Source organism: Antedon mediterranea, chromosome 8 (genome assembly GCF_964355755.1).
Source record: "Antedon mediterranea chromosome 8, ecAntMedi1.1, whole genome shotgun sequence".
NCBI lineage: Eukaryota > Metazoa > Echinodermata > Crinoidea > Comatulida > Antedonidae > Antedon > Antedon mediterranea.
Window position 1 is genome coordinate 12,341,419 of NC_092677.1, and position 24,917 is coordinate 12,366,335.

The 24,917-nt window shown below is 33.0% G+C and overlaps 2 protein-coding genes and 1 pseudogene across 3 annotated transcripts; all 3 read left to right on the top strand.

Annotated features, from left to right (window-relative positions):
* Nucleotides 1–127: 127 nt before the first annotated feature.
* LOC140056848 (uncharacterized) lies at nt 128–9,616 on the top strand. Of its 2 annotated transcripts, XM_072102348.1 has the most exons (12): nt 130–155; nt 271–524; nt 5,771–5,852; nt 6,105–6,226; nt 6,445–6,633; nt 6,934–7,012; nt 7,172–7,220; nt 7,503–7,595; nt 7,755–7,891; nt 8,202–8,350; nt 8,538–9,350; nt 9,484–9,616. In XM_072102348.1, exons 2-12 carry the CDS (start codon nt 288–290, stop codon nt 9,556–9,558), a joined length of 2,025 nt encoding a protein of 674 aa, XP_071958449.1. In that variant the 5' UTR covers nt 130–155; nt 271–287; the 3' UTR covers nt 9,559–9,616. The 2 variants fall into 2 exon arrangements, with proteins under 2 accessions (XP_071958450.1, XP_071958449.1); XM_072102349.1 differs by lacking the exons at nt 5,771–5,852; nt 6,105–6,226; nt 6,445–6,633; ... (5 more) ...; nt 8,538–9,350; nt 9,484–9,616 and adding exons at nt 1,389–2,270; nt 2,706–2,790; nt 3,463–5,271 and having other exon boundaries at nt 128–524.
* Nucleotides 9,617–10,608: 992 nt separating this feature from the next.
* Nucleotides 10,609–12,518, top strand: LOC140056290 (ADP,ATP carrier protein-like). The gene is made up of 2 exons (XM_072101614.1): nt 10,609–10,769; nt 11,061–12,518. The coding sequence occupies exons 1-2, from the start codon at nt 10,647–10,649 to the stop codon at nt 11,832–11,834; spliced, it is 897 nt and encodes a 298-aa protein (XP_071957715.1). The 5' UTR covers nt 10,609–10,646; the 3' UTR covers nt 11,835–12,518.
* Nucleotides 12,519–12,903: 385 nt separating this feature from the next.
* On the top strand, nt 12,904–13,989 carry LOC140057625 (ADP,ATP carrier protein-like; annotated as a pseudogene).
* The last annotated feature ends 10,928 nt before the right edge of the window (nt 13,990–24,917 follow it).

Genomic DNA, 24,917 nt, shown 5'->3' on the forward strand with positions numbered 1-24,917 from the left:
GTGAATTTCCATTTTTATGGACAAATAAAATTTCTTGAATCTTGAATTAGCAAAATCATTTTTGTGTTAAAACCATAAAACTGTAAAAGCGCCCTCTGGTGAAGTAAGCGCCGTTTTTATAACAAGATGGCTGCTTCCTTGCTTATGAAAACATGGTGATGAAAAGTTGATTGTATTTGTTCAATATTAATGTATTTTTTAGAATTTTATATTTATAAAACCTGTAATAAGATTCTAGATTTGATTTACTGTCTTTTCAAACGTGTATAGTAACGTTAACTAACTGTATGAGGGCATTAAGTGTAGGCCTCACCAATTTGTCTGCACTGCAAGTTAAAACATCTAAGCTCGACAAACGCCTTGCACCACTAGAAGCTATTGGCGTGATTGACAGTATTATTCGGCCTAACAGTAACACTAAACTTGTATCAAGCGGCTCTAGCATGTCGACTACTGAGGAGTGTGAAGATACATTGGAAATGAGTTCACCAGATACTAGTAAAGTAGGAAAGAAATCTAAAAAGGTTTGTTTTAATAATATTAACAATAATATTTTTTAAAAAGACCATTTATTTTTGTTTTGTTGATTTATAATAATTAATTAATATTTGTTTTGACCCCTTACAATTGATGCCAGCCTATTAATAAAAACTAATGTACATGATATAGTACTGTATTATTAGTAATAGTAGGCCCTTGTTTTTTTTTTCTTTATTTCATTCAAACATTTTTACCAAATACAGTACAAGTCTGCTCTAGAGCTAGGTGAGGGCTCTTTGTCTTCAGCTTAAAATATGAAACAAAAATACTTTTAAATAATGCTAATATAGTATTACTGTAAATTCTCGCATTAAGTCGTACGCACGAATGTATTGATTTGATTTTTTTAATCGGTGGAATCGCTACGCAGACAAAGTTAATATGACAATTTTCGATATTTACACTTTTGTGGATTGATGTAAAAGAGAGAAGTACTGTACAGGTAGCTGCTACCCTGAATGCTCAACATCTAATCAACATACTACAGCGTCAATCTATAATGATTATGCACAGTAAGACATTATTCTGTACAGTATATTCAAATATTTTTCATTTATACGGTACTTCAAAAAATGCGAGAATTTATGGTATGTGAGTATATTTTTCTATTAATTTTAATGTACTGTAGTATACAAACAGCAGTATCTAAATCTTAGTTTCCTATGCATGATTTGTGTAGTCACTTTTGATTGGCTGACCAATCATACTTAGACTGATACAATGAGTTACTTATAAAATGTTAAATTTCTAGCAAGGTTTTTCTTTTTCAAACTTGATTACTGTATTGTAATAATTCAGTCTAGGTGTTAATACTGTAGAAAACATGTACTTTTTTTTCTCTATAAAAGGAAAAGAGATCAGAAGCCTACAATTGTGGTTTGTGCAACGAGATATGTGAAAATGAAGCAATCTTATGTGATACATGTCACAATTTTTACCACAGCAAGTGTGAAAATATAACGCCGAGTTTAAAATTACAGTTGAGTTATTTGATGCAAGAGTTTGTTTGCAGCAATTGTTGCCAAAAGGATAACTATGACTTTGAAGCTGCCATCTCTCGACTTTCCCAGTCTGCGGTGATCGGACAGTTAGATTCTGGGGTACAAATGGAAAAAATTCTATTGAGAGACAAACCAGAATTTAATGTACAACACACCTTGCAGAAAGGTAAATATGTAATCGATAGAGTTGCAAGAAGTATTCTAAAAAAATATGCAAAACATATAACATCTTTTCCTGTGGCTATTGAACGAGATGGAAACTGTTTGTTTAGTGCCTTATCAGTGGCTGTACATGGTAATGCCACAAAAGCTGCAGAATTACGCACGCGGACAGCTATAGAAATGGTTTCGCATCGTAAGTTTTATCAGAGTGTGCACGTTAGATCGGGAATACTACTTGTCTCTCCCGACTTAGAAGAAGCGTGTTTAGACTGTGCGCAAAACGGCTGTTACTCCTCGGCTTGGACAATCCATGCTGCGTCTTCTGTCCTAGGCCGCCCGATAAGGTCCATCTATCCACCCGTGAATGGTCTTCACGATCGATGCTATGAGATAATGGATCGTACGTTTTCCCCACGAATCTTGATAGACAGTAGCGATGTAACGATTATGTGGAGCGGTGAGAATCCTTCTGGTAGAAAGGCTTGGATTCCTAATCATTTTGTTCCGCTGCTGCGGTTAGAGAAAGATGATCCCATTGTTGAAAACACTGATCTTCAATATACTGCTGTAAGTTTCAATGAAATTGTCCCCAGAAAAATGAAACATGATAAATTAATATCAAACAAATAGAAATAATAAATAAATAAATTTGGACTTTTAAGCGCATAATGCATAATATAAATAAAAGTAATCCATGAAATAAATAATATAAAATAGAAATTAAAAATAGACATTTTAAACCCATAATTCCCTTTTAAAAGATACAAATAATTTTCATTAAGTTCCCTCTTATTAATAATGGAATATTCCAAGAAAAGTCTGATTATAAGTTTCCTAGACCATTAAATATTAAATATAATATAGAATTGTATTTGTTACATATGTGATATGTGTATTATAGAAGTCTATATTATTATTATTATTTTTTTTTTTAACTATTATTTTTATAGCCTTTAAAGTAAGCACAGTAATTGAATTTAAAAAAAATTTTTTTTTTTAAAGGTATATACAATGGTGAATAATGAAGTAGTGGTATCAACGGACAACAGTGGCATTTCATTGGAACTTGATCCTGCTATACTATATGGTAAGGATATTGTGAACACTAGTGTTTTCTAAATGAGTGATCATCGATTGTATTTCACTACCTAAACTATATTAGTCCATAAATTTATTCAAGAAATATGGTGTGACCACCACCACCAAGTTTTTCCCATGTTCATGAAGAGTTTGACATCAAAAGAACAAAAAAATGAGCTCCTTAGTCCTCTGGTAATAAAAATAAAGCTCTGTCATTTACTAGTTTGACAACAAAAATGTAATGTGCCCAAATATTGTAGTGATATTCCCAAATAGGGTAGTGCTATGACATCATGTCCATATATGAGCACATCACATTTTTTTGTCACAAAAAGTTTGATAGTGTAGACAGAGCTTTAGGTTTCTCTAGAGTTGACTCTATTTTGACCAGATTTTCTGTATTGAATATATAAGTGCATTCTGTATTGAATATATAAGTGCATTCTGTATTGAAGACACCAAGCTTGATGATGTACTACTGCTGTATATTGCATAATGGTAAAGAATATACCTGTGCCATATCACTTATGACCTTGGGCAAGATACTTTACCCTCATATCTCGTCCTTCGGATGACACATAAAGCTGTTGATCCTGTGTGCCTAGAATAGTAACTAATGATCGATTTAGTTAACTTTGACTCAAGAAGATAACCTTTTTTTTTCTTTTTTTTTACACAGAAGAGTTACCTGTGGTAGGGACGCCCATTGATTGTCCAAGTGACAATCCGCTGAAGAGTCCAGAACGCTTCTTGACACCAAACGAAATTTTCAAAATCATGCTCTCTGAAAAACCAACTAGTACCTCCATTCCTAACGGTATCAAACATAACGTTTACTTTCTTCTTGACAACAGCGTAAATATTTCCCGTTGGGCAAACGGTCAGCGATCGCAGTACAAAGACGATTGCAACTGGTCCACTAAAACATCTTCTAACCGTCACTACTACGTATTGGTAGATGATCATTTGAGCTATGTAGATAAAAAGGACGGCTTATTCTGTAAAGACGTTAATCATAAGCGTATACCTATTGAACCGCAACCTGAAGAAGACAGTATTATTTTGTTCAGGCGCTACTATGCTACGCACAAAGATTTGTTGTCTTTCAAAAAGAAAATTTCTGTTGTGCTTGAGTGCCCTGGTCGTTTAGACCACCTTAAATCACTTTCAGTAATAGAATATGTAGGTCCGTGGCCAACAAACTACCAAACAAACTACCCAACAATGACAAGTTCCCCGAAAAAACGTAAGATAATAAAAAAGCCAAATGAAACATTTGATGAACAAGCAAATGCTGTTCAAATGATCCAATGAATATGGTAATTATTAGTAAGTTAATCTAAAATTAACTAGACAGTCTTTGCTCAATTTTCCAGGAAGTTGTGTTTATATATTAATGTATTATACAGATTTTAAGTTTAGTACTGTGAACAATGTGACTGCTGATCCAAATTTGAAGTTTTTATTTTGAACCTGGTATAGAAATATGTCGGTTTTTATTTTTTTTTTTATTAGTTTTTATGAAATTAAAGCGATAACCAGTTTGTATCTAATTTTAGGGATAACCATTTTTTTTATGCAATATTTCACTTAGAAGCTCCTCACAGCCTTAGTAGCTCCTCACAGCCTTAGTCTAGAGGAGCCTCTGCAACATATAACATATGAGCTTAGCACCAGATAAACCAGTTTAATAATAGGGATAACCAGCTTTTATGAAATTGATAAAGGAATCTTTTTCAAGTTATTATTAGTTCAACTTGTTTCAAACTATATATAATCCACATTGCCATTTATCTGGTAACTTAAAAAATACTAATTCCCTACAATTGTTTATGTTTTGTAAAAATAATGCATGTATATATTAATTTTTTTATTTTTATCAGAATCCATAATACAAAAGATCACAGAAGAAAAACAAAAATATCAATCCGCTCACAATGTATGTTGGGATTTATAGTGGGCCGCTAAAACTATTAGAATCAACTTATTTTTAACCGTTAAGATCGCAATAGGACCATAGAGTATTTATTTTTACATTAAATGTAGTTTGTGACCGTATATTAGATCTAAAAAACGTAGGGAATGGGACTTTAAAGGAAAAATTCCTATCTAAGTGAATACAATTAAGGGAAATATGATTGGTGAATACGGTGGCTGATATCTAATGTAAATGTTGCTACATTGATACAGAGACATCGTTTAAGCTTGGTTGCCACTAGGATGCAACGAAAAAAGCACCCATTAGGCTGCAACACAGGGATGTAAGCGCACGTAATTTGACCAATCGCAAGTGATGGTTATTCAAACTGTTTCTTGTCATTGGTCAACTTGATTGCATTGCATCCTACCACAAGTACTTTCATTATTTTGTGGACTCTGTGATGTACTGTATAAAAAAATGTCCAGTATGTGTGTAAAATAATATTTTAGTAAAATTAATACAATTCTTAAAAGTTATTTTGTAATTATTCAAGATATGTATGGTTAAATAAATAGTTCCTTTTAAGGAAAGATTCATTAAAGCTAACATGTATTTTGTATAGTTTATTTTTCACAGTATAACGGCGTAACAGCCATAAATGCTCACTGGCTAAATCCAGGGGCCTCTGAGCTTACGGGGACCTCTGAACAGACATTAAAATGTGTTGAAAAAGGCTATAAAAGGCCCAAGGCCTCCACGTTGGAAACTTGGTGTCACTAAACCAGCCTTAGGCCTCCGCATTACAGCTATGAGCACTCACTGGCTAAACCTAGGGGCCCCAGAGCTCGATCAGTCCAATGCAACTACCCAGCGTTGGAAGATGCCTTAGAAGTGCTAAACCAGGGGCCTTTACCCCATGTGATATACCACTGCTCTGCGTTATACCACTGGACGAAAGAAGTTTGAATAAAATTCTTCCAAGTAGATTATATTGTATTGCTTATTACTGTAGCATTTGTCACAATTTCTGGATTCTTGTTTCATAAAGTTGCTTTTGTCATTTTAGGCGAACAAGATTAGACCAATAAAAATTGAGAAATTTAGGAATGACTCGAGATTTGATGAAACAAGCTATTACTTTAAAGATGGTAAGGATAGATAAATTAAAATTGTTCTTCTTTACCTAATACAGTAGTAAAAAAGTAATAATAATAATTGGTCATAAATTATACGTTTTAGTAAATCATATGGCAGTGACATATCCAGGAATTGGATATAAATAGGTGGTGAGCTCAGGGCATAAACATTATAGAATTAAGTGCCAAAAGTAATCAATATGTCTCAATATTGGTCTTCATCAAATTCCACACAAACCCTGAATTATATCAATTATATTACAGGTCTACGATATGTTAAGCCATACAGTTTTGTTTTCCAATGTCATATCAAAGGAAGATGGTTTGGAAAGAAAATTATTGATGTCTGCAAAAAAGAATTCCGGGCTGAAGCACCAGATTTCTACGTAAGAAGAGTTATTTTTTATTTCTTTTTTTTGTCTTTACATTCTGCATTGAATGTATTAAATTGAGCTATGTTTTTAAGTTCAATTTCTTTAGTTCTGTAGGTTGTACAGAAATGTTGTGTACCAAGGCTTGGAATGACCCTTTACAAATGTCAAGTGATAATGTGACCGCTTTCTTTCAAAATCTAATTTTTCAAAAATCTTTTTTTTTTGTATAGGAAAAATCAATAGCTGTCGGTCTTCTAAAAATCAATGGCAAACGTGTCAAACATGGCAGGACTTTATGGAACAATGAACTTCTAACTTCACGTGTCCACCGCCATGAGCCGCCAGTGTCTGGTGAACCAATCAGAATCATTCACAGTGATGATGATGTAGTGGTTGTTGATAAGCCAGCATCCATTCCGGTAGGTAGAAACATGGTATTAGGAGCTTACGCTTTGTGTTTCTCAGTGTTGAAATCAAAGTCTAATATAATGATACAGTACCAGTAATTTTTAAAGTTAACTTTTAAACAAGTGTATAAAAGCTCTGTCTACACTATCAAACTTTATGTGACAACAAAAATGTGATGTGCCATATATGGACATTATCACTACCATATTTAAGCATATCACTACCATATTTGGGCACATCACACTATTTTTGCTTAAGACTGCCTTTTCCTTGTTGTATCGTAAGATTTAGTATTCTTTGTTTATCTTTAGGTTCATCCCTGTGGAAAGTATAGGCACAATACACTAGTCTTCATCCTTGGCAAGGAATATGGCTTTACAGGCCTACACAGTAAGTACACCTTGTAATAGCTAGTTTACATGCTTGCTTGGTAATCATAATGTCTCTTAAATCTTTCCTCAGTATATGACACATGCATGAACAACGAATTCTTTATGCAATTAAATGTAATTTCTTGTTTTTTAAATTGAATTTTATTTCTGTCTTTAGCTATTCACCGGCTGGATAGACTAACATCCGGTTTGCTGATTTTTGCAAGGTGAGTGATCATTGCGTTGACAAAAAGGGTACTTCATCTTGGTATCTACACCTCTATACTATACTAATACCTCTAAAGTAATGCGTATTGTAATAGTAGTCTTCCATTCAGTCAAGTCATTAAGTAATTGCGCTGAAATTGATCTGAAAGACCTGCCAGTTGCAAGGGTGGATCAAGTGGTTACCCGCGGTTGTGGCGGTACTGTATTTGCATTTCCTATGTTGATTCATTATTGGTTTATACATTTATTGGGATTTTAATCCTCTTTTTTACCTTTTTTAGAACAGCAGAGGTGTCAAAGAAATTGGATGCCTATGTGCGAGATAGAGAAGTAGAAAAAAAATACTTATGCAAGGTTAAAGGTCAATTTCCAAGGTAATGTATGTAATAATGCATTAGGTATTTTTAGTAAAAAGCAGCAGGCTACTTTTACTTTTGATACGTTTTAGACACCCCTATTTAGGAACACTTTATAGGGTCATGAAGGTGTCCCCTTAATATAAGTTCTACTAAAACTGTAATTGTGTTTTTCAGTGATCCTATCATTTGTGAAGAACCAATACAAGTCGTTTCACACAAGATTGGCGTATGTCGAGTTAGTCCACAGGGGAAAACATGTAAGACGACGTTCCAAAGTCTAAGTTATGATGGCGAGACAAGCATTGTACAATGTAAGAATTGGTAATTATTATATTTGATATATACATATTCCATTGTTCCGGACATGGAAATTATTATATTTGATATATACATATTCCATTGTTCCGGACATGGAAATTATTATATTTGATATATACATTTTCCATTGTTCCGGACATGGAAATTATTATATTTGATATATACATTTTCCATTGTTCCGGACATGGAAATTATTATATTTGATATATACATATTTCATTGTTCCGGACATGGAAATTATTATATTTGATATGCAATACACTCTTGTATTAAATTAAACTAATGGTTGGAATTTGTTTACAGGTGTACCACATACAGGTAGGATGCATCAAATCCGAGTCCATCTGCAGTATTTGGGATACCCTATCACTAACGACCCTCTGTACAACAACCCTGTATGGGGTACAGAATTTGGCAAACATGATTCAGCCACACGTATTACAGATGAAGAGGTGAGTCCTTTTATTTTATCCAACAGATTTGCACTTACAAACCTGGAGTTGAAATTTAAATTTATGGATGTTCACTAAATTATTTGTTAACATACAGTTTAGCCTCTTTAAGGGATACCTCTAAGACCGAAAGGTGTTTCTCCCAAAGCACTACTATAATTGAATTGTATATAATCCTTTATTTTAGTTGATTCAGAGGCTCTTGGTACAACGGGATGAGGAACTGTTAGAAAGATTAGTAGAGGATAATCACCAATCTTTCCTTGATCCAGACGAAAAAGATAATGTAAAAGGTTTGCGAAAGAGGACAGATGAAACTGAAAGAGATGAAAGTAATGAAACTTTACCAAAGAAGTTTAAATCTTATGAAAGTGTTCAGGACAACAAAGAAAGTGATAATATGGAGATTATAAAGATTAAAGAGATTATTTCTGAAGAAAGAGACTATTCAACAAACTCAAATTTGTCAAATATAGAAACAACTAAAATTAAGGTTGACAATTCTGAAATAATTGATTTTAATAAAGTTCAATGTTATCAGGAGATTAAGGGGATTGAAGGTTCAGAAGGGATTAAAAGTTCAGAAGGGATTAAAAGTTCAGAAGGGATTGATTGTAAAGCTGAATCCTCTATAGATATCCCAGAAACATCCACATCTTCCTTTAATCTTACACAGCAGATTAAGTGTGATGAGGTTATTAAGGAAGCAGAATGTGGGGATACTAAAAGTGGGATTAACTTGATTAGCACAACATCTGAAAAGATTATCTCTGAAAGTAAAGATACTGCGTCTACAGTTGATGGATCAGATTGTGTTTCAGAGAAAGCTGATGGATGTGATGCTTTTTTACCACCAGAGGTTGCAATGTTGAGGGATGGGGAAACGGAGGAGGATAGATTGAACCGGATTGTTATGACACTTTGTAGAGATTGTAAGGTGAAATACAGAGATCCTATAGATAGTGAGTTGAGAATCTATCTACATGCCCTAAGATACAAGGTAAGATCATATTATCTACTTAGCAATATTTCACATTTTGTATGGGTCGAACCTCTTGTTACGTTTTAAAGGATAGTACTGTATCTAATAAATATTGTTATAGTGGTGTTAACATTTTTTATTATATTTGCAGGGACCAGATTTCGATTACAGTACAGAAGTTCCAAGTTGGGCACAAGAACATCTTGATAGATGTCAAAATAAATGAAACTATGTTCTCGAATATAGGCCTACATCAAATCATTAAATTCAAAATAGAAAACGTATGTTTTTGTTGGCTGATTCATTCGTATCAAAATGGCTAATATGTAAATCTTGAAGCAATCAAATCATAGAAAATTGTGTATCCAGTATTTTGGGAGGCAGGGCATAGGATCAGTATTTGTTTCACTATAAAACAAGTAATATTACAAAAAACGCCGCTCATCTCACGATACCTACCGTCTCCACATGCATCTCAATATTCATCATTTCTCATTTTCCCCAGACGTACTTTGTGGTGTGCGCATGCTCAGTCCTTGTTTCCAAATACCAATTTTTTTCAGCCGTAGTAAACTATAAGCTACCGCATGGTAACTGTTTCCTAATGTTTCCGTTCTCTTGAATATAACTGCCTAAAGGAGTGGCGCAAATATAATATAAAAATACGACATTTTCTTTTAGCTTTGGGTTGACCTTTCCCCCTGATGATGGGAGGAGGAGCACTAAGTGACACCTCTATAAGTTCCTCAAATGTCCGTGCCTTTTCCGCATTTTTGTTTCAGATTCGCTTCGGCAACTTTCTATTTTATCTTTTATGAAGATAAATGAATATCGTAAGGATTCGGTATCAACACGAGTATTCTAGTGCCTACTACTATTATCTCAATGGCCTGTGTAGATACAAAGATGTAAGCAGCTCACAAACAAGATTAATATGCATAATTAAAACAGGCTATTTATAGTTTATTGACTTGGCTTTATGTGTTTAGCAATCACCCGTCGTTATATCAAATTCTTTTATTTAATAAAGAAACATTGCTAATGTACCGCGTGTGATTAGCGTGTAACCTTCGGGCGACATGCGGGCTCTTCTTTTATAACATAATACCACAATGGTAACAAGTCGACAATCCAAGCTTCTTTCCTCGGAAAATACAGTATACCGGTACCTACTATTTCGGTTGTTGTGAGTAATACTGCTAAATAAAAAATGGACTTTGTTCTTTACTAGTTTCGCAATAGTAGCCTATTGTGAAATGTTTATATTATACTATCTCCGGTTGCAGTAAGAACCATTCCAGTCGAACTTCCAAGATGTCGAAAACCGTTCAAGATCAAGCCATTTCTTTTGCTAAAGATTTAGCGGCAGGGGGAATTGCTGCTGCTATATCAAAGACAGTGGTAGCACCCATTGAGAGAGTAAAGCTTCTTCTACAGGTAATTGCATTATAATATGACCTGAAATGTCGTATATGGGTATATGAATTGACAGTTTATTTATAGAACTATTACAGTGTAGGCCTAGATATATACTACGTTAACGTTAGTAAATTAGTGAATTATAAATTGGAAAAGCATAATGAATTCTGGGGACTACAACATGTGTTGTACTGTATACGATACAATATCCACCGCCGATTCTACATCATCAAAATCATCTTCTCTCCTTAAAAACTATTACCGTACTGTAGTATACAAAAACATATTATTTATGTTACTTGTTTTTAGCTTCAAGCGGCCTCAAAGCAAATTGCTGCTGACCAACAATACAAAGGCATCGTCGATTGTTTTTCACGTGTTACTAAAGAGCAAGGATTTTTCTCATTATGGAGAGGTAACCTGACAAACGTCATCAGATACTTTCCAACACAAGCTCTCAATTTCGCCTTCAAAGACAAATACAAGCAGATTTTCCTTGGAGGTGTTGATAAGAACAAGCAATTCTTTAAGTTTTTCTTGGGTAACTTGGCCTCCGGTGGAGCAGCCGGTGGCACCTCTCTTGTTTTTGTATACCCATTGGACTTTGCTCGTACTCGTTTGGCAACCGACGTGGGAAAAGGGTCTGCCCGTCAATTCACCGGATTGGGAAACTGCCTTGCTTCAATTTACAGATCTGATGGATACTTGGGTCTTTACAGAGGCTTCTTTACGTCTTTACAAGGCATCATTATCTACCGTGCAGCTTTCTTCGGGTTGTATGATACGGCTAAAGGATCTATTCCGTACAAGGTCAACATATTTTACTCGTGGGTCATCGCTCAATCTGTTGCCACGGCTTCAGGAATCATCTCGTATCCATTTGATACCGTCAGACGTCGTATGATGATGCAGTCTGGCCGCAAAGATAAAATGTACAAGAATACATTGGATTGCTGGAAGAAGATTGCTCAACAAGAAGGCTCAACAGCTTTCTTTAAGGGTGCTTTTACTAACCTGATGCGTAGTACTGGAGGTGCGATTGTATTGGTCCTTTACGATGAAATCAAAGCTCTTATAGTTTAGGGCAACACCGTAAACTCTCGGACAAGTCTTTCATGTTTGTTTGTTTATGTTGAATTGAATATTATATATTCGTTATAATTGGCATGATATCATGCTGCGATAGTGTTTTACTTTAAAATGTATGTACACACGACATAGCGGCTTTAACCCGGAGTGGGGGAGATGCATGATAACGAAAATACCAATGCCTTGTTGCTGAACATTTAAAGAGTTTTACTTCTGTCGGTTGCCAGAAAATGAGATCTTACTTATTAAAAACCATTTGAATAAAAAAGAAGGGGAAGAGTGTTTTCCTCACCTTGAACTATAAATGACTATTAAATGTGTTAGCACAAAAGGAACCCGAAATTGTGCTATAGAACTGTATGTCTATTACTATTGAATAAAGATTTACTGTTGAATAACAGCATGTGTAAATAAAAATGAATGTTTTATAAATTATATATTCATTTCAATGCCAGTATGTCCTATTTTATAGAACCGTCAGTAAAAAATATTCTTTCCATTTAAAACATTATCATTATTTATGTTAATTTTAGTTTATTGTAATCATTTTCTTTATTTGTAAACAAACCACGGGTTGAACCTTGTATTATCAGACCATAAGCCACTCCATTTTTATTTAATGAATATAAACAAAACACAGATGGGCCTAATATGATAATAAATAACCATAAAGTTATTAAAGATCCAACAATAAAAGGTGCTCAAAATAAAGATAAATATGCATAATATAATAAATAAGTAATTTGTGTATATTTAATGGCTTCTGTCAACCGGATTTTACCCAGTAGGCCTACGTCTGTGTTAGTCCAAGTTAGATTACATCAACAGTACTGGTTATTTAAGCGCCTTTGCCATTTGTCGTGAAATTTGTTTTAACATTGAACAGCAAAAGGTAACAAGTCGAAAATTCAAGCCTTGTACTTCCACAAAAAAGTCATCAAACCTACTAATACCGCTAAACTTGTTATTCTTACTGGTTCTGCAGTAGTATTGAGAAATATAAGTGGACGTTAAAACTTGAGGTGCAGTTATATTAACTATTCGAGTAGGCCTACACCACGAGATGTCGACAACAGTACAAGACCAGGCAGTTTCTTTTGCGAAAGATTCGGTGGCAGGAGGAATTGCTGCCGCTATATCAAAGACGGTGATAGCACCTATTGATAGAGTTAAGCTTCTTCTGCAGGTAATTACAGATTGGAAACTGACATTTTGAATATTTATAATTATTGATATTTAATAGTTTAGTCAGTAAACGGATTCGAACATTTTACCCGTTAGTAAAGTAACGGATCCAACATTGTGAAATAAGTTCAAATTTCCCTAAGATGGTGCGTATTGTTAATTACTCATATTGTATATTTTATTTTTAGCTTCAGGCGGCCTCAGAGCAAATTGCCACCAACCAACAATACAAAGGTATCGTCGATTGTTTTTCACGTGTTACTAAGGATCAAGGGTTTTTCTCATTATATGGAGAGGTAACCTGACAAACGTCATCAGATACTTCCCAACACAAGCTCTCAATTTCGCCTTCAAAGACAAATACAAGCAGATTTTCATTGGAGGTGTTGATAAGAATAAGCAATTCTTTAAGTTTTTTTTGGGTAACTTGGCCTCTGGTGGAGCAGCTGGTGGTACATCTCTAGTTTTTGTATACCCATTGGACTTTGCTCGTACTCGTTTAGCAACCGATGTCGGAAAAGAGTCTGGCCGTCAATTCACCGGATTGGGAAACTGCCTTGCTTCAATTTACAGATCCGATGGATACTTGGGTCTTTACAGAGGTTTTTCTGCGTCTTTTCAATGCATGATTATCTACCGTGCAGCTTACTTTGGATTGTATGATACGGCTAAAGGAGCTATTCCGTATAAGGGTAACATCTTTAACAAATGGATCATCGCTCAATCTACCGTCATTACTTCAGGAATCATGGCGTACCCCTTCGACACGGTTCGACGTCGTATGATGATGCAGTCTGGTCGCAAAGATAAAATGTACAAGAATACATTGCATTGCTGGAAGAAGACTGCTCAACAAGAAGGCTCAACAGCTTTCTATAAAGGTGCATTTACCAACATTATGCGCAGTACTGGAGGTGCGATTGTATTGGTCCTTTAAGATGAAATCAAAGCTCTTATAGTTTAAGACCGAGTACTGTACATACAAATAATCCAATGGATAGTCTAAGTTCAGGAAATAACAGGATTATACAACCAACCTTTGTGGGGAGTGGTGCTACCATATACTCTGAAATGTTCCATAAAGGCACCATAGGAGTTTCATACAACTTTTAAGTTTTTAAGTTTTTTTAAAAAGTCTTTGGGAGGAAAGTTCGAAAACTTAAATCGAAGAGGCTTTTGAAAGAAATTTCGTTATTGGGTAGATAATATTGTTCATTTTATATATATATATATATACAGTAGGCCTATAGGCCTATACGGTATAAAATACATCATCAAAATCCATGGTTTAATGTAAAAGGTCTAATTTAGACAGTCAGACAGTAGGAAATGGATAATTATGAGAGCCTGTGTAAGGTATGAGCCACACCGTCCCGAGCGAGGCCCGGCCACGTTAGAGGAAGACTAAATCATCTCACGCGCCTGGCTCACACAGCACGTGACGCACACGACAGCTTCAGTCAAAATTACATTTATAGCGATTTAGCTTGAGCCCGGGCTTGAGCCTTGATGTTGAACATCCTATTAATGCATACTTCATAATTTATTATTCATAACTGTATTTCGTATTCTATGGAAATAATAATTGAATACAGTAGTATTAAATTTATCAGACGTTTTTATGGGTAAAATTTGAATTTTGTCTAGCGCCATCTATATTTCATAAAAAGTTAAAAAACTTGAATTTCGTCAAATAACTTTCTTTCATTTTTAAATAATCAACAAAATATCTAATAACGGAATTATTTAATTAACTTTGTTTTCCAAGCTAATGACTTATTTAAATTATAAATTATAATTATTATAGAGTCTAGACATCACCGCAGCATTCATTGGCATTTTATTTCATTCATCTCACCAGATTATCTGTACTGTATGCCTATTGCCATATAATATTATTATATGTCCAGTATCATAGGGAAATTCTGTAATACACTGTCACATGTATCACATATATATTATGCAAAGTTAGGCTTATGACCTATGATACAGTTAACATGTGATACACATGATAACTTTGTATAATATATTCAATTTTTTTTATTCAATTTTTTATAAATTGAATAAAAAAAATTGAATATATTATGCAAAGTTAGGCTTATGACCTATGATACAGTTGACATGTGATACATATGGATACTGTATTACAAAATTTGCATATGATACTGAGACAAAGATCAAGAATCATGTAATAATAATAGAGAGTAGATTTTAGGTATTATTTTGATGTTGTTTTTTTTATATAGCCAATAAAAAACAGAAAAAGGTGTAGAAAATCTTGGACACAATCCAAAATAATATTATTTAATTTATTTAAACTTTGTCACCATTGTGACCTAGCTAAGTTCATTTAGTTCCAAACGAGTAATAATTGTGATTTATGTTGTACAATACATGTGGTCTGGCGCTCAAACTGCCACCTGTCCTCAATAGGTCTACAATAATTTTTTGTTATATACGACTGAATGAAAAACAACAAAGGACATGTGTATTGCATGTATGTGGATGTCAAAGTGTTGGATTGGGTGTTGTGAAAAATGTAGGACTGTTTACAACATGTATGTTTCTGCTAGATTCCAATAACCAGTTCTATTTTAAAGGTTATATAACACTTTTCCTATGAAAGAAATGAGGGGAAATTTATTATGTTTAAAATTAAGGTCAACCATAAATTATTCAGTGAGCATTCCTATTTTTGAAGATACTTTCCCATGGAAATATTGAGGGGTATTGCAATTAAGAGGTCACTTTCCTATGACTTGAACCCCTATTCTGGACACTCTAAATTTCCTGTGAATGAATGAGAGACATATTTAACATGGAGAGACCCCTATATTAAACAGGCACTTTGTTGGGTCACAAGTATTATATTACTATTTTATCAATTGAATTTGTGTTAGCCTTGTTTTAATATTTGATGACTAATCAATAATAGCACTAAGCAGAATATAGTCCGATAAAAAGAACATATTTGACACGTTCAAATTGTTTAGTAATTGTAAATCTTACATGAATTATTAATATCAACCCCAAAATCTTAAATTGTCTTGCATGTAATTTTATCCAAGGTAAACAATTCCCTATAAAGCAGCAAAGTTTAACCTTTCATTTCAGTATATAGGTTAAAATCTAATGCCAGTATAAAGCAAATATGTTTTGTTTGATTTAGATTTCCACTCACAAATTCACAAAAGGGTTTTGACAGGTCTTGGAATCAGTTGTGGAGGCCATATCCAATTGTGAAGAGACCAAGACACAAGAGTGGCCCTCTAAGGTATTCAACGTTCATAGATACTATAATAGAGGGAACAGTGCCAAGTGACATACCACTGACTTCATTAAAGCTATAAACAAAATGTCATAGTATTAAATTAAGGTAATAAAATTGATAGAATTTAATTGAAATTCCACAAGAGATTTCACATGTAAAATTATATTATTATTTAACCTTCGATTATAAATATAATCCTCTGTTTGTCTAATGTCCGACCCTTTATCATTCAATTAATATAATCTTGGGAGAATACTAATTTTAGGGTGAAATTCTTTAAATAGATCAAAGTCATGAGAAAATCAAAAGAACCCCCCTCTAGGGAGGGGCTGAATGCTGTAATTGTGACCCTACTACTAAATGTCACAACTAAAACCTTAATTAGGTTAGGGTTTTAACTTATGTGAAAATACTGTACACAAATGAACATTGATTATTGCATATTTTCTATATTGTTTAAACTTTGGTCCTTCTGACGTCTTGCCATTTATTTGGGACTACGGTATTGTTGGAAATAATGCTATTTATTATACAATTTTGCCTATAAGTATCACATTTGCCTATTTAAAATAGTATATCAAAATCTTTTGACATTATAAGGCCTAGTTTTTTTTTGCAGGTTATTAAAATTTAGGCCTACGTGCGTCAAAGAACTGCTCATAAAGGTGGTCTAAAAATGAAATAAGACTGAGGGGAGAAGTATAGTTCTTTAACCCTGATTTTCAAAGAATTAATACGACCTTTGACCTGAGTCCATCACATATCATGTGTCACCTGTTGACGTTGGTATTTCATAAATGATTGTTTTTATTATTTGAATTTATGTTGTTATTTACATCTTGGAATAATAGTAAATGCCAATACCACCATGATCAACATTTTTTTTTTAATGTATATAGTGTATTGTGTAGGCGAGTTTCTTGTTTGGAAATTTGCCCAAAATAAAAATGAAAGCACTCAAGCACTCAGAAACTGAGTGAAGTACTTGAAAAAATATTGCTATAGAGGCTGGTGCGCATGTTGATATTTCGGCCCATGCTAAAAGAAGACAAATTTTCCTTTTTTGTTAATTTATATTATATTCAGTAGTTATCAATGAATCGATTTTCTTTTACCGAATTTCAATAGGCATGTTCTGTATGCATATACGTATTTACACTAAATTCAGATTGATAATTTGAAAATTAGGCGCTCAGATCGTGCTAAAAATAAACAAACATACCGAAGCAAGTACTATACTTGCCAAAATTCTATTTTGTCAAGTACAATAATTACAGAAATGAGATAGGAACAAATTCATGGATCAAAATGTATAGGTTCCTATAAAAAAAAAAGGCCGGTACTTAACCTATGTCATAAGGACCTTAAGGGCATCTGAGTTTAAGGTTGTGAGAATACATTCCTTACCCCCAATTTTAATCATTTTATTTATAGTACATTTAATAAGCTTAAATAGGCCAATGGTATACCCAAGAGACAAAAACTGCATATGGGATTTAAGGTTCAAGAAATCAGGATAATATTAATAGGAAACAGAGTAGAGAAAAATATTTAATGACAATTAAATAAAGAATTAATACCTACATCTATCACATTGTATGAAAATTAGGGAAAAGAAAATACATTTTGTACGCGTTTGTTTTTTAAGGATTTTGTATTTCCACCATCCTTCTATTATTAGTAAAATCTGTGTGATTTTTATTTGTTTTTCTGTACATTCCATTTGTTCATGGATGCATCAACAGCATGGATGAGTGCCACTAACATTAAAGTGTTATTTATTGGTGACATTGAATAAATGTATATATCTGTAAATAATTGAAATGAAAGAATATTTTATCATGCAATAACATTGCTTTTTGCATAAAAAGTATTATGCATAAATTTGCAATAAACGTATTATACATTAGTTATTTGTCCAAACCGGATGTTATTGCTCGTAAAACGATTGCTCTTTTTTTAATTCAGTAGTAGTACATATCTGCTAATCCCTTTAGACTGTATTGCATAACATAGATAACCTGTTTTACAGGTGTGTAGAACCATAAAATGTAAAACCCCCCATGTGTGTAAACAGGTGAGGATATAGTGGTGTTTAAGGTTGTTGACTTGCTGACTAGAGGGGAGCAAGGTGACTTTGACAAATTCTGGGTGGAAAAGTATATTTACCCGTATTGATAATATGTTATGGACCATTTTATTCTTCCTGCTAAATACAGTAAAACCCTTGGGGATGATCTTTGAGAACAAGGGTGTGTGTCCTTTAATAGAGATCCCCTGGATAAGGGTTGGCCCTAGTATTAAACATATATACAGATATAATATATGTTATTCTTTTGTTGTTGTACCCCTATGTTGTTACAAAAATACAGGTGATTCAGAATTGTGAGTATTTCAGGCCGTACCAGAGCCCTGAATTACCAAAATTGTAAGCCGTTGAAAACAAGAAAAATTTCCTCTGCTAACTGGATTAACTTGTATGTGATTAAGGCTATAACTAAATGATCAGATATGAAAAAGAAATTTATCCGAACATATGACAAGGGATTGTTTTAGCTCGGTAGGCAGTGTAGTGGTATTAGTAACCATCACAATCAAACTACACACTAGCTATGCTAGACATGTCATAGCCCATTGTTTTGTCCCATGGAGTTTCAGGAAAATTCATTCAACGAAGTCTTTTATATATATATTATATGATTGTATAAAAGTAGTCAATCATGAAAATATCCCATAAATTGAATCACATTATTATCCTAGATTATGTATAACAAATCTGCATATGCAGGACGAGGACAAAGTCTCGTTCTTTAGGATGAACTAAACATTTTGGTTTAGTACGGTAGTTTAATCCAACAAGGTTGAAATATTACTGCTGTGACGTCACCTTTTAAAGCATGGAATTGGGAAGTTTTTTGGTTACTTGTGTCAGCAAATTATAAACAAAATATTTGGGCACAATATGCATACCCTCATAAAATATTGTTTTATTTTAACAAAATTAACCCTTTTTTCTCGTTAGCATGTAGGATTTGAAATAATATTGTCTCTAGAGAGTTCAATGACCCCATTAAGGTCAAAATAAATTTAGTTATAAAATCAACATTGGCCAGTAAATTTGATGGCACAGTGGAGGTCTCTTGCCCAACGTACCACTTGTCTTATTTGCATGGATACAACATATATCAAAACCATGGTTACTATGGAAATCATAGTTACTATGGAAATAAGTATAAAATTAAAACAAATCTGCATTATTTGATTCTACTCGTGTACTTTTTGTGGATAAAGTGTTTTTGTTCGTAAAGTATAATTTAATAAAAGTTTTTTAAATTAGAATTTAATCTACTTTTTGCATGTTTATGGTAGCTTAAGGATTAATTTAAGAGAAATTATTTTTTATTAGTGACCAACCTAATTTTTTTATCAATCTGATCTCACCAGAGGCTTTGTTTCGAATTGCCATAAATAAAAAGGTTTTAAAAAATATTTAATTAAAATAAAATGTGATGAGAAAGGTTGCACAATGCCATGATGATCTTACCATGATAATTGAGTCCTCCATTTATATAAAAGTCGCAAAATCAATGTGAAATTCTACCCCAAGTGACATTTTCAAAGACGTTTTGTCTTTAGTTTAACGAAATTTCAATAGTTTGAGTTTAATAAGATATTTTGAACTTGTTACTTTGGTTGGTGTTTTGGTTAAAATCACATGTCCTGCGTGTATACAGTAATCCAAATATTTAGGTCTTTTGTTTTTTCACCATAGGATTGATGAGAGGTTAAAACTATCTGTGTGTCCCTACAACTGTAAATACTATAATAGACAATTATACAACAATGCCACAATAGGTCAAAAGTCCCATGGTATCTCAGATTGGAAGCCTTCGGTTTGGCACTTGTAATAGCCAGTAAAATTTAACATTTATTTTAATAAACAATAATATTTGTTGTGCATCGGTTAGGTTTAAATCCAACTCATTGTTTGTGGTAAAAAAAGGCACCTAAAGCCAGTTCTGCCTACTAAAGCTCTGTCCACACTATCAAACTTTTATGTGACAAACAAAATGTCATGTACCCGTATATGGACACAATGACGACATATCACTACCATATTTGGGCAAATCACACTTTTTTTGTCGAACTAGTTTGCAGTTTGAAATGGAAAACAAAATTGCCGTTTTTTTATTCATTGTATATATACAGTAGGTATCCAATTTAGAGGAGGTCCAATTTAGAGGAGGTCCAATTTAGAGGAGGTCCAATTTAGAGGAGGTCCAATTTAGAGTGGTCACAAAATGTAGCCCATATGATAAAAGTACACAATTTATTTTTTGTGTAGAAATGAACCCACTTGTAAAAATCCTGACTACACCTGTATTGCTTTTTTAACAGGGTTATGTAATTATTTTGACATTAATATTTACAAGCTTTGTGTCCCAGATGTAGTAAACATTCTGATCTTTATTTAGCAGTAATAAAACAAAAAAAACTTTTTTGCTCAAACTGGAAGCTTGCCAAAACCTTTTTTTTATGTTTACGTCAATACCTGTGTTCTATTATTAGCCTAACTCAGTTTTCATCACTCACTTTTACATAACTTAAATATTTACATTTGTGTTAAATTTATTTTGAAAATATGTAACATATGAATTTTGTTGAATGGAGTGGTATTTGGTATGAATAAATTTTAACTGAGCTTTTAAAATGTTTACTAGAGTCAAGTGTGTTTACGTGAATAGGATATAGGCTCTTAGTTGTATTACTTGTCAGGTAAACAATAGTGATAATATAATCCATGTTAAAAGAAACATTTACATTTACATTACTTAAATATATACTGTACCTGTTGTTGATAAGATTAGTGCTGTAAAAGCACTATTACTTTTTTTTTAATGAGTGGTCACAATTTCTACAGGGTGTAGTTACAAAGCCATGTAACCAATATCCATGGCACTTTCTTGCCTATGGCCCATATTAAGGAGATGCCCATTCAGACTTAGTTTAAATATTTTGTCCCAGCAAACTAGCACCTTCTACAGCTCTGTCTACACTACCAAACTTTATGTGACAAAAAAAATGAGATGTGCCCATATATGGACATGATGATGTCATATCACTACCATATTTTTGGCATATCACTATCATATTTGGGCACATCACTACCATATCTGGGCACATCATTTTTGTCAAATTAATTTGATAGTGTAGACAGAGCTTAACAGTTAACTAATTTACATAATGGACCGGTGATGGCGTTGAAAGGTTCAGCAATATTTGTATGTTGAGTTAATGAATGAGTTAGCCAGAGCTTATTATATTGTATTGTTATTAGAACGACACACTATATCATATCATTTGTTGCAGAATTCTTTGACCTACTTGGGTTTCTAATACTATAGTAGGTATATAAAGTGTGTATGCTGATGTTTCTGATTTTGTAGGTTATATTATAACAAATAAAATAGTAAAATGATATTATACAGTATACCTAAACTTCCTTTCAGTTTCATTTGAATTAAAAGTGGTACACTAAAAGTCCCTAAAAAATACTTGTATTGTTACCCACTTGGGTTTCTATAGTAATAAAGTGTGTACGCTGATGTTTCTGATTTTATGATATACAATACAATGGTTGAATAATATACAATATAACTAAATTTTCTTTTAATTTCATTTCATGTACACATTTTATACCAAAAGCCCCTAAAAAATGCTTTTTTACCTACTTGGTGTGTACTGATGTTTCTTATATTCTAGATATTATGATGTGAAAATATAATGGTAAAATGATATACAGTACAGTTACTAAATTCTCTTTCAATTTCAATTGAAGTAAACATTGTACCCTAAAAAGTATTTGTATTTTTACCTCTTATTTAACCGTACTATTGAATGCCAATAGGAAATTAAAATCATTTGTACTGTACTGAAATCTTTCACAGAAGAATTCATTGAAGTCTTTGCCAGTAAAGTTGTTTTTACCATCGGAAAAATCATGCTGTCAACCAGGACAGGATTTGAACCCAGACCCTGGGATTGGTAGCTACAAAAACCATTACCAAATAAGTAATTTGTTAAAAATGTCCTAATTATCAAGTTCATTATTATCACCATCTAAATTCTAATCTTTCTAGTAATATTTTCTTGAAAAAAATATATATATATAAATTTTATATACAAAACCAACCAACAATAGTGTATTGGTATTGGTCTATCTATCTCTGTCTACACTATCAAACTAGTTTGTAGTATTAGTAGCGATATCCCCAAAATGGTAGTGATACTGTATGACATCATCCTGTCCATATGTGCACATCACATTTTTTTGTCACAAAAAGTTTGATAGTGTAGATAGAGCTTTCATGCATAAAATGTATGTCCCAGCACATAACTTCCGTTTTACACACAATATATTTTTAAACATTGTGGTGGAGTTTTTTTCAGCTTAGTCATAGCATTGTTATGTTGGGTGGTTATATTTGTTTCAAAAGCTGAATGAATTTTGGTCATTCAGGCTGTTTAATATGAACTTCAATTGTATGGTAATTTACTAAATCCTTCAAATTCAATTTTAAGAATTCTAATAATTCTCTTGAGAAATCCACTTAATTAAAAGCTGAGTAATCACGCTTAGGTTTAAGACTTAGAAAATCAAATTGTGATTTCTTAATTCAATCTTCATTATTCATCATTAAGAATAACTTATTTATCTTTATAACTAATGATGAAACAAATATTTGAAGTACTGTAATGCCAGAAATTACTTTCTTTAATATTAGAAAATGTATCATATCCTCAGCATTTATTTCCCAGAAGCCCTGTAATCATACTATAATGCTCTGTGTGAAAAAAGGTTAATGAACTAAAGGCTGTAAAACCATTATGATGGGTTTCAATGAACATTCATGAAAGCATTTATTTCCCAGAAGCCCTGCAATCATACTATAATGCGCTGTATGCAATCATGGTTAATGCACTAAAGGCTTTAAAACCATTATGGGTTTCAATGAATATTCATGAAGCATTTATTTCCCAGAAGCCCTGCATCATACTATAATGCTCTGAATGCAAACAATGTTAATGCACTAAAGGCTTTAAAACCCATTATGTTAAGTTTCAATGAATGAATATTCATGAAGTAATAAACTTGGTTCAACAATTTCCTGTTATTGTGGCTGCATGACTTGAACCTATACGTTGGAATTTGTAGGCAAGTATATCAACCACCAAGCTACAATGTCACTATGATGTTGCATTGTAAACGTGCAAAGTATTCACTTTTTTTAAGAGGTGGGATAAAGAGATCAAAAAGTACAAACACTCAGAACTAATCCGAGATACAGTACTAATAATATAATGATTTGACAAAAAACAACCATATTTATATATCAGTAGAGAACAATAGGCCTACTCAAGGATTGGAATTTCTTATTCAAATCTGATTTTATATCTAATGTAAATCTGTTTGAATGATATAAATTTGAAAAATAGTTAGATTACTTACATATTTAATATGCTATAATCATTAGTGCTGGAGAACGAAGCGGTGTAAATGGTTCTTCTGCTTATCTTAGGATATTATATGGATTATGTGTGTGATGTGTAAAGTGCTTACAAACATTGTATTAAGCTCTAAGCCTATGTTGTACCCCTTTCACACCAAAAGCAAAACTCCGGAGACACTCCAGAGTTTTGGTGTGAAAGGGGTATAAGACTACCATCATTATTATTATTACTAAATACAGTAGGAAACACTGCATTTATGTTTTGTTTATATATAATTTACTAAATACAATTTTCATTACAGACAAAATGAAGATATGGTTTTCAGCTTTTGCCAAACAGAGGATACACTCATCCAGCTGGTGTAAGGTCCAATATTATTTGTTCAAATTCTAATTCTCCATACTGTATCTATACTACAGTATTATAGGCAAATTCTATGATACAGTGTCACATATATATCACATCACAAAACTAGATTTCTTTATGGGGGTATATACACTTCAAGTTAAACAAAATTGTATGTACAGTAATCATTAGTATCCACCTAGTCTAGGCTATAGACCATAATACAGTATTAGTAAAAAGATATATATTTAGGCACATATGGCGTTTCATATGTATAATACTTGAGCTCACAATTTCCAGACAAACATAAAAAATAGAAAATAAATACAAACTAGGGGCTATAGTCTAGTATCCACCACGAATTCGAAGAATAACTACCCGTTATTTTTCAAATCTGATATTATTATAATCTCAGTTATCTCAGGTGTTTCAATACAATATAATATACACAATACACTTGTTGTCGATTTTGGCACTTCATAAGGATGCAGATTTTGAGGTTTAGATTTCTCAGAAGAAGGATGTGCTTACACTTCCTTCCGATGACAACATTAATTCTCGCGCACACCTAATCTCACATTCCTGGATATAAACTGATATTTATTCGTTCTAAATGATATGGACATTGAGAAGGGTTAAGGTATAAGTTTAATTATTTCATGCCCACTTACCTGGATAAATCGACATTAGCCCGGCCGCGATTTTTTTTTTCGTACATAAGTTGGGGACCCCCTCATGAAACGTCACAAAATATACATGAATAA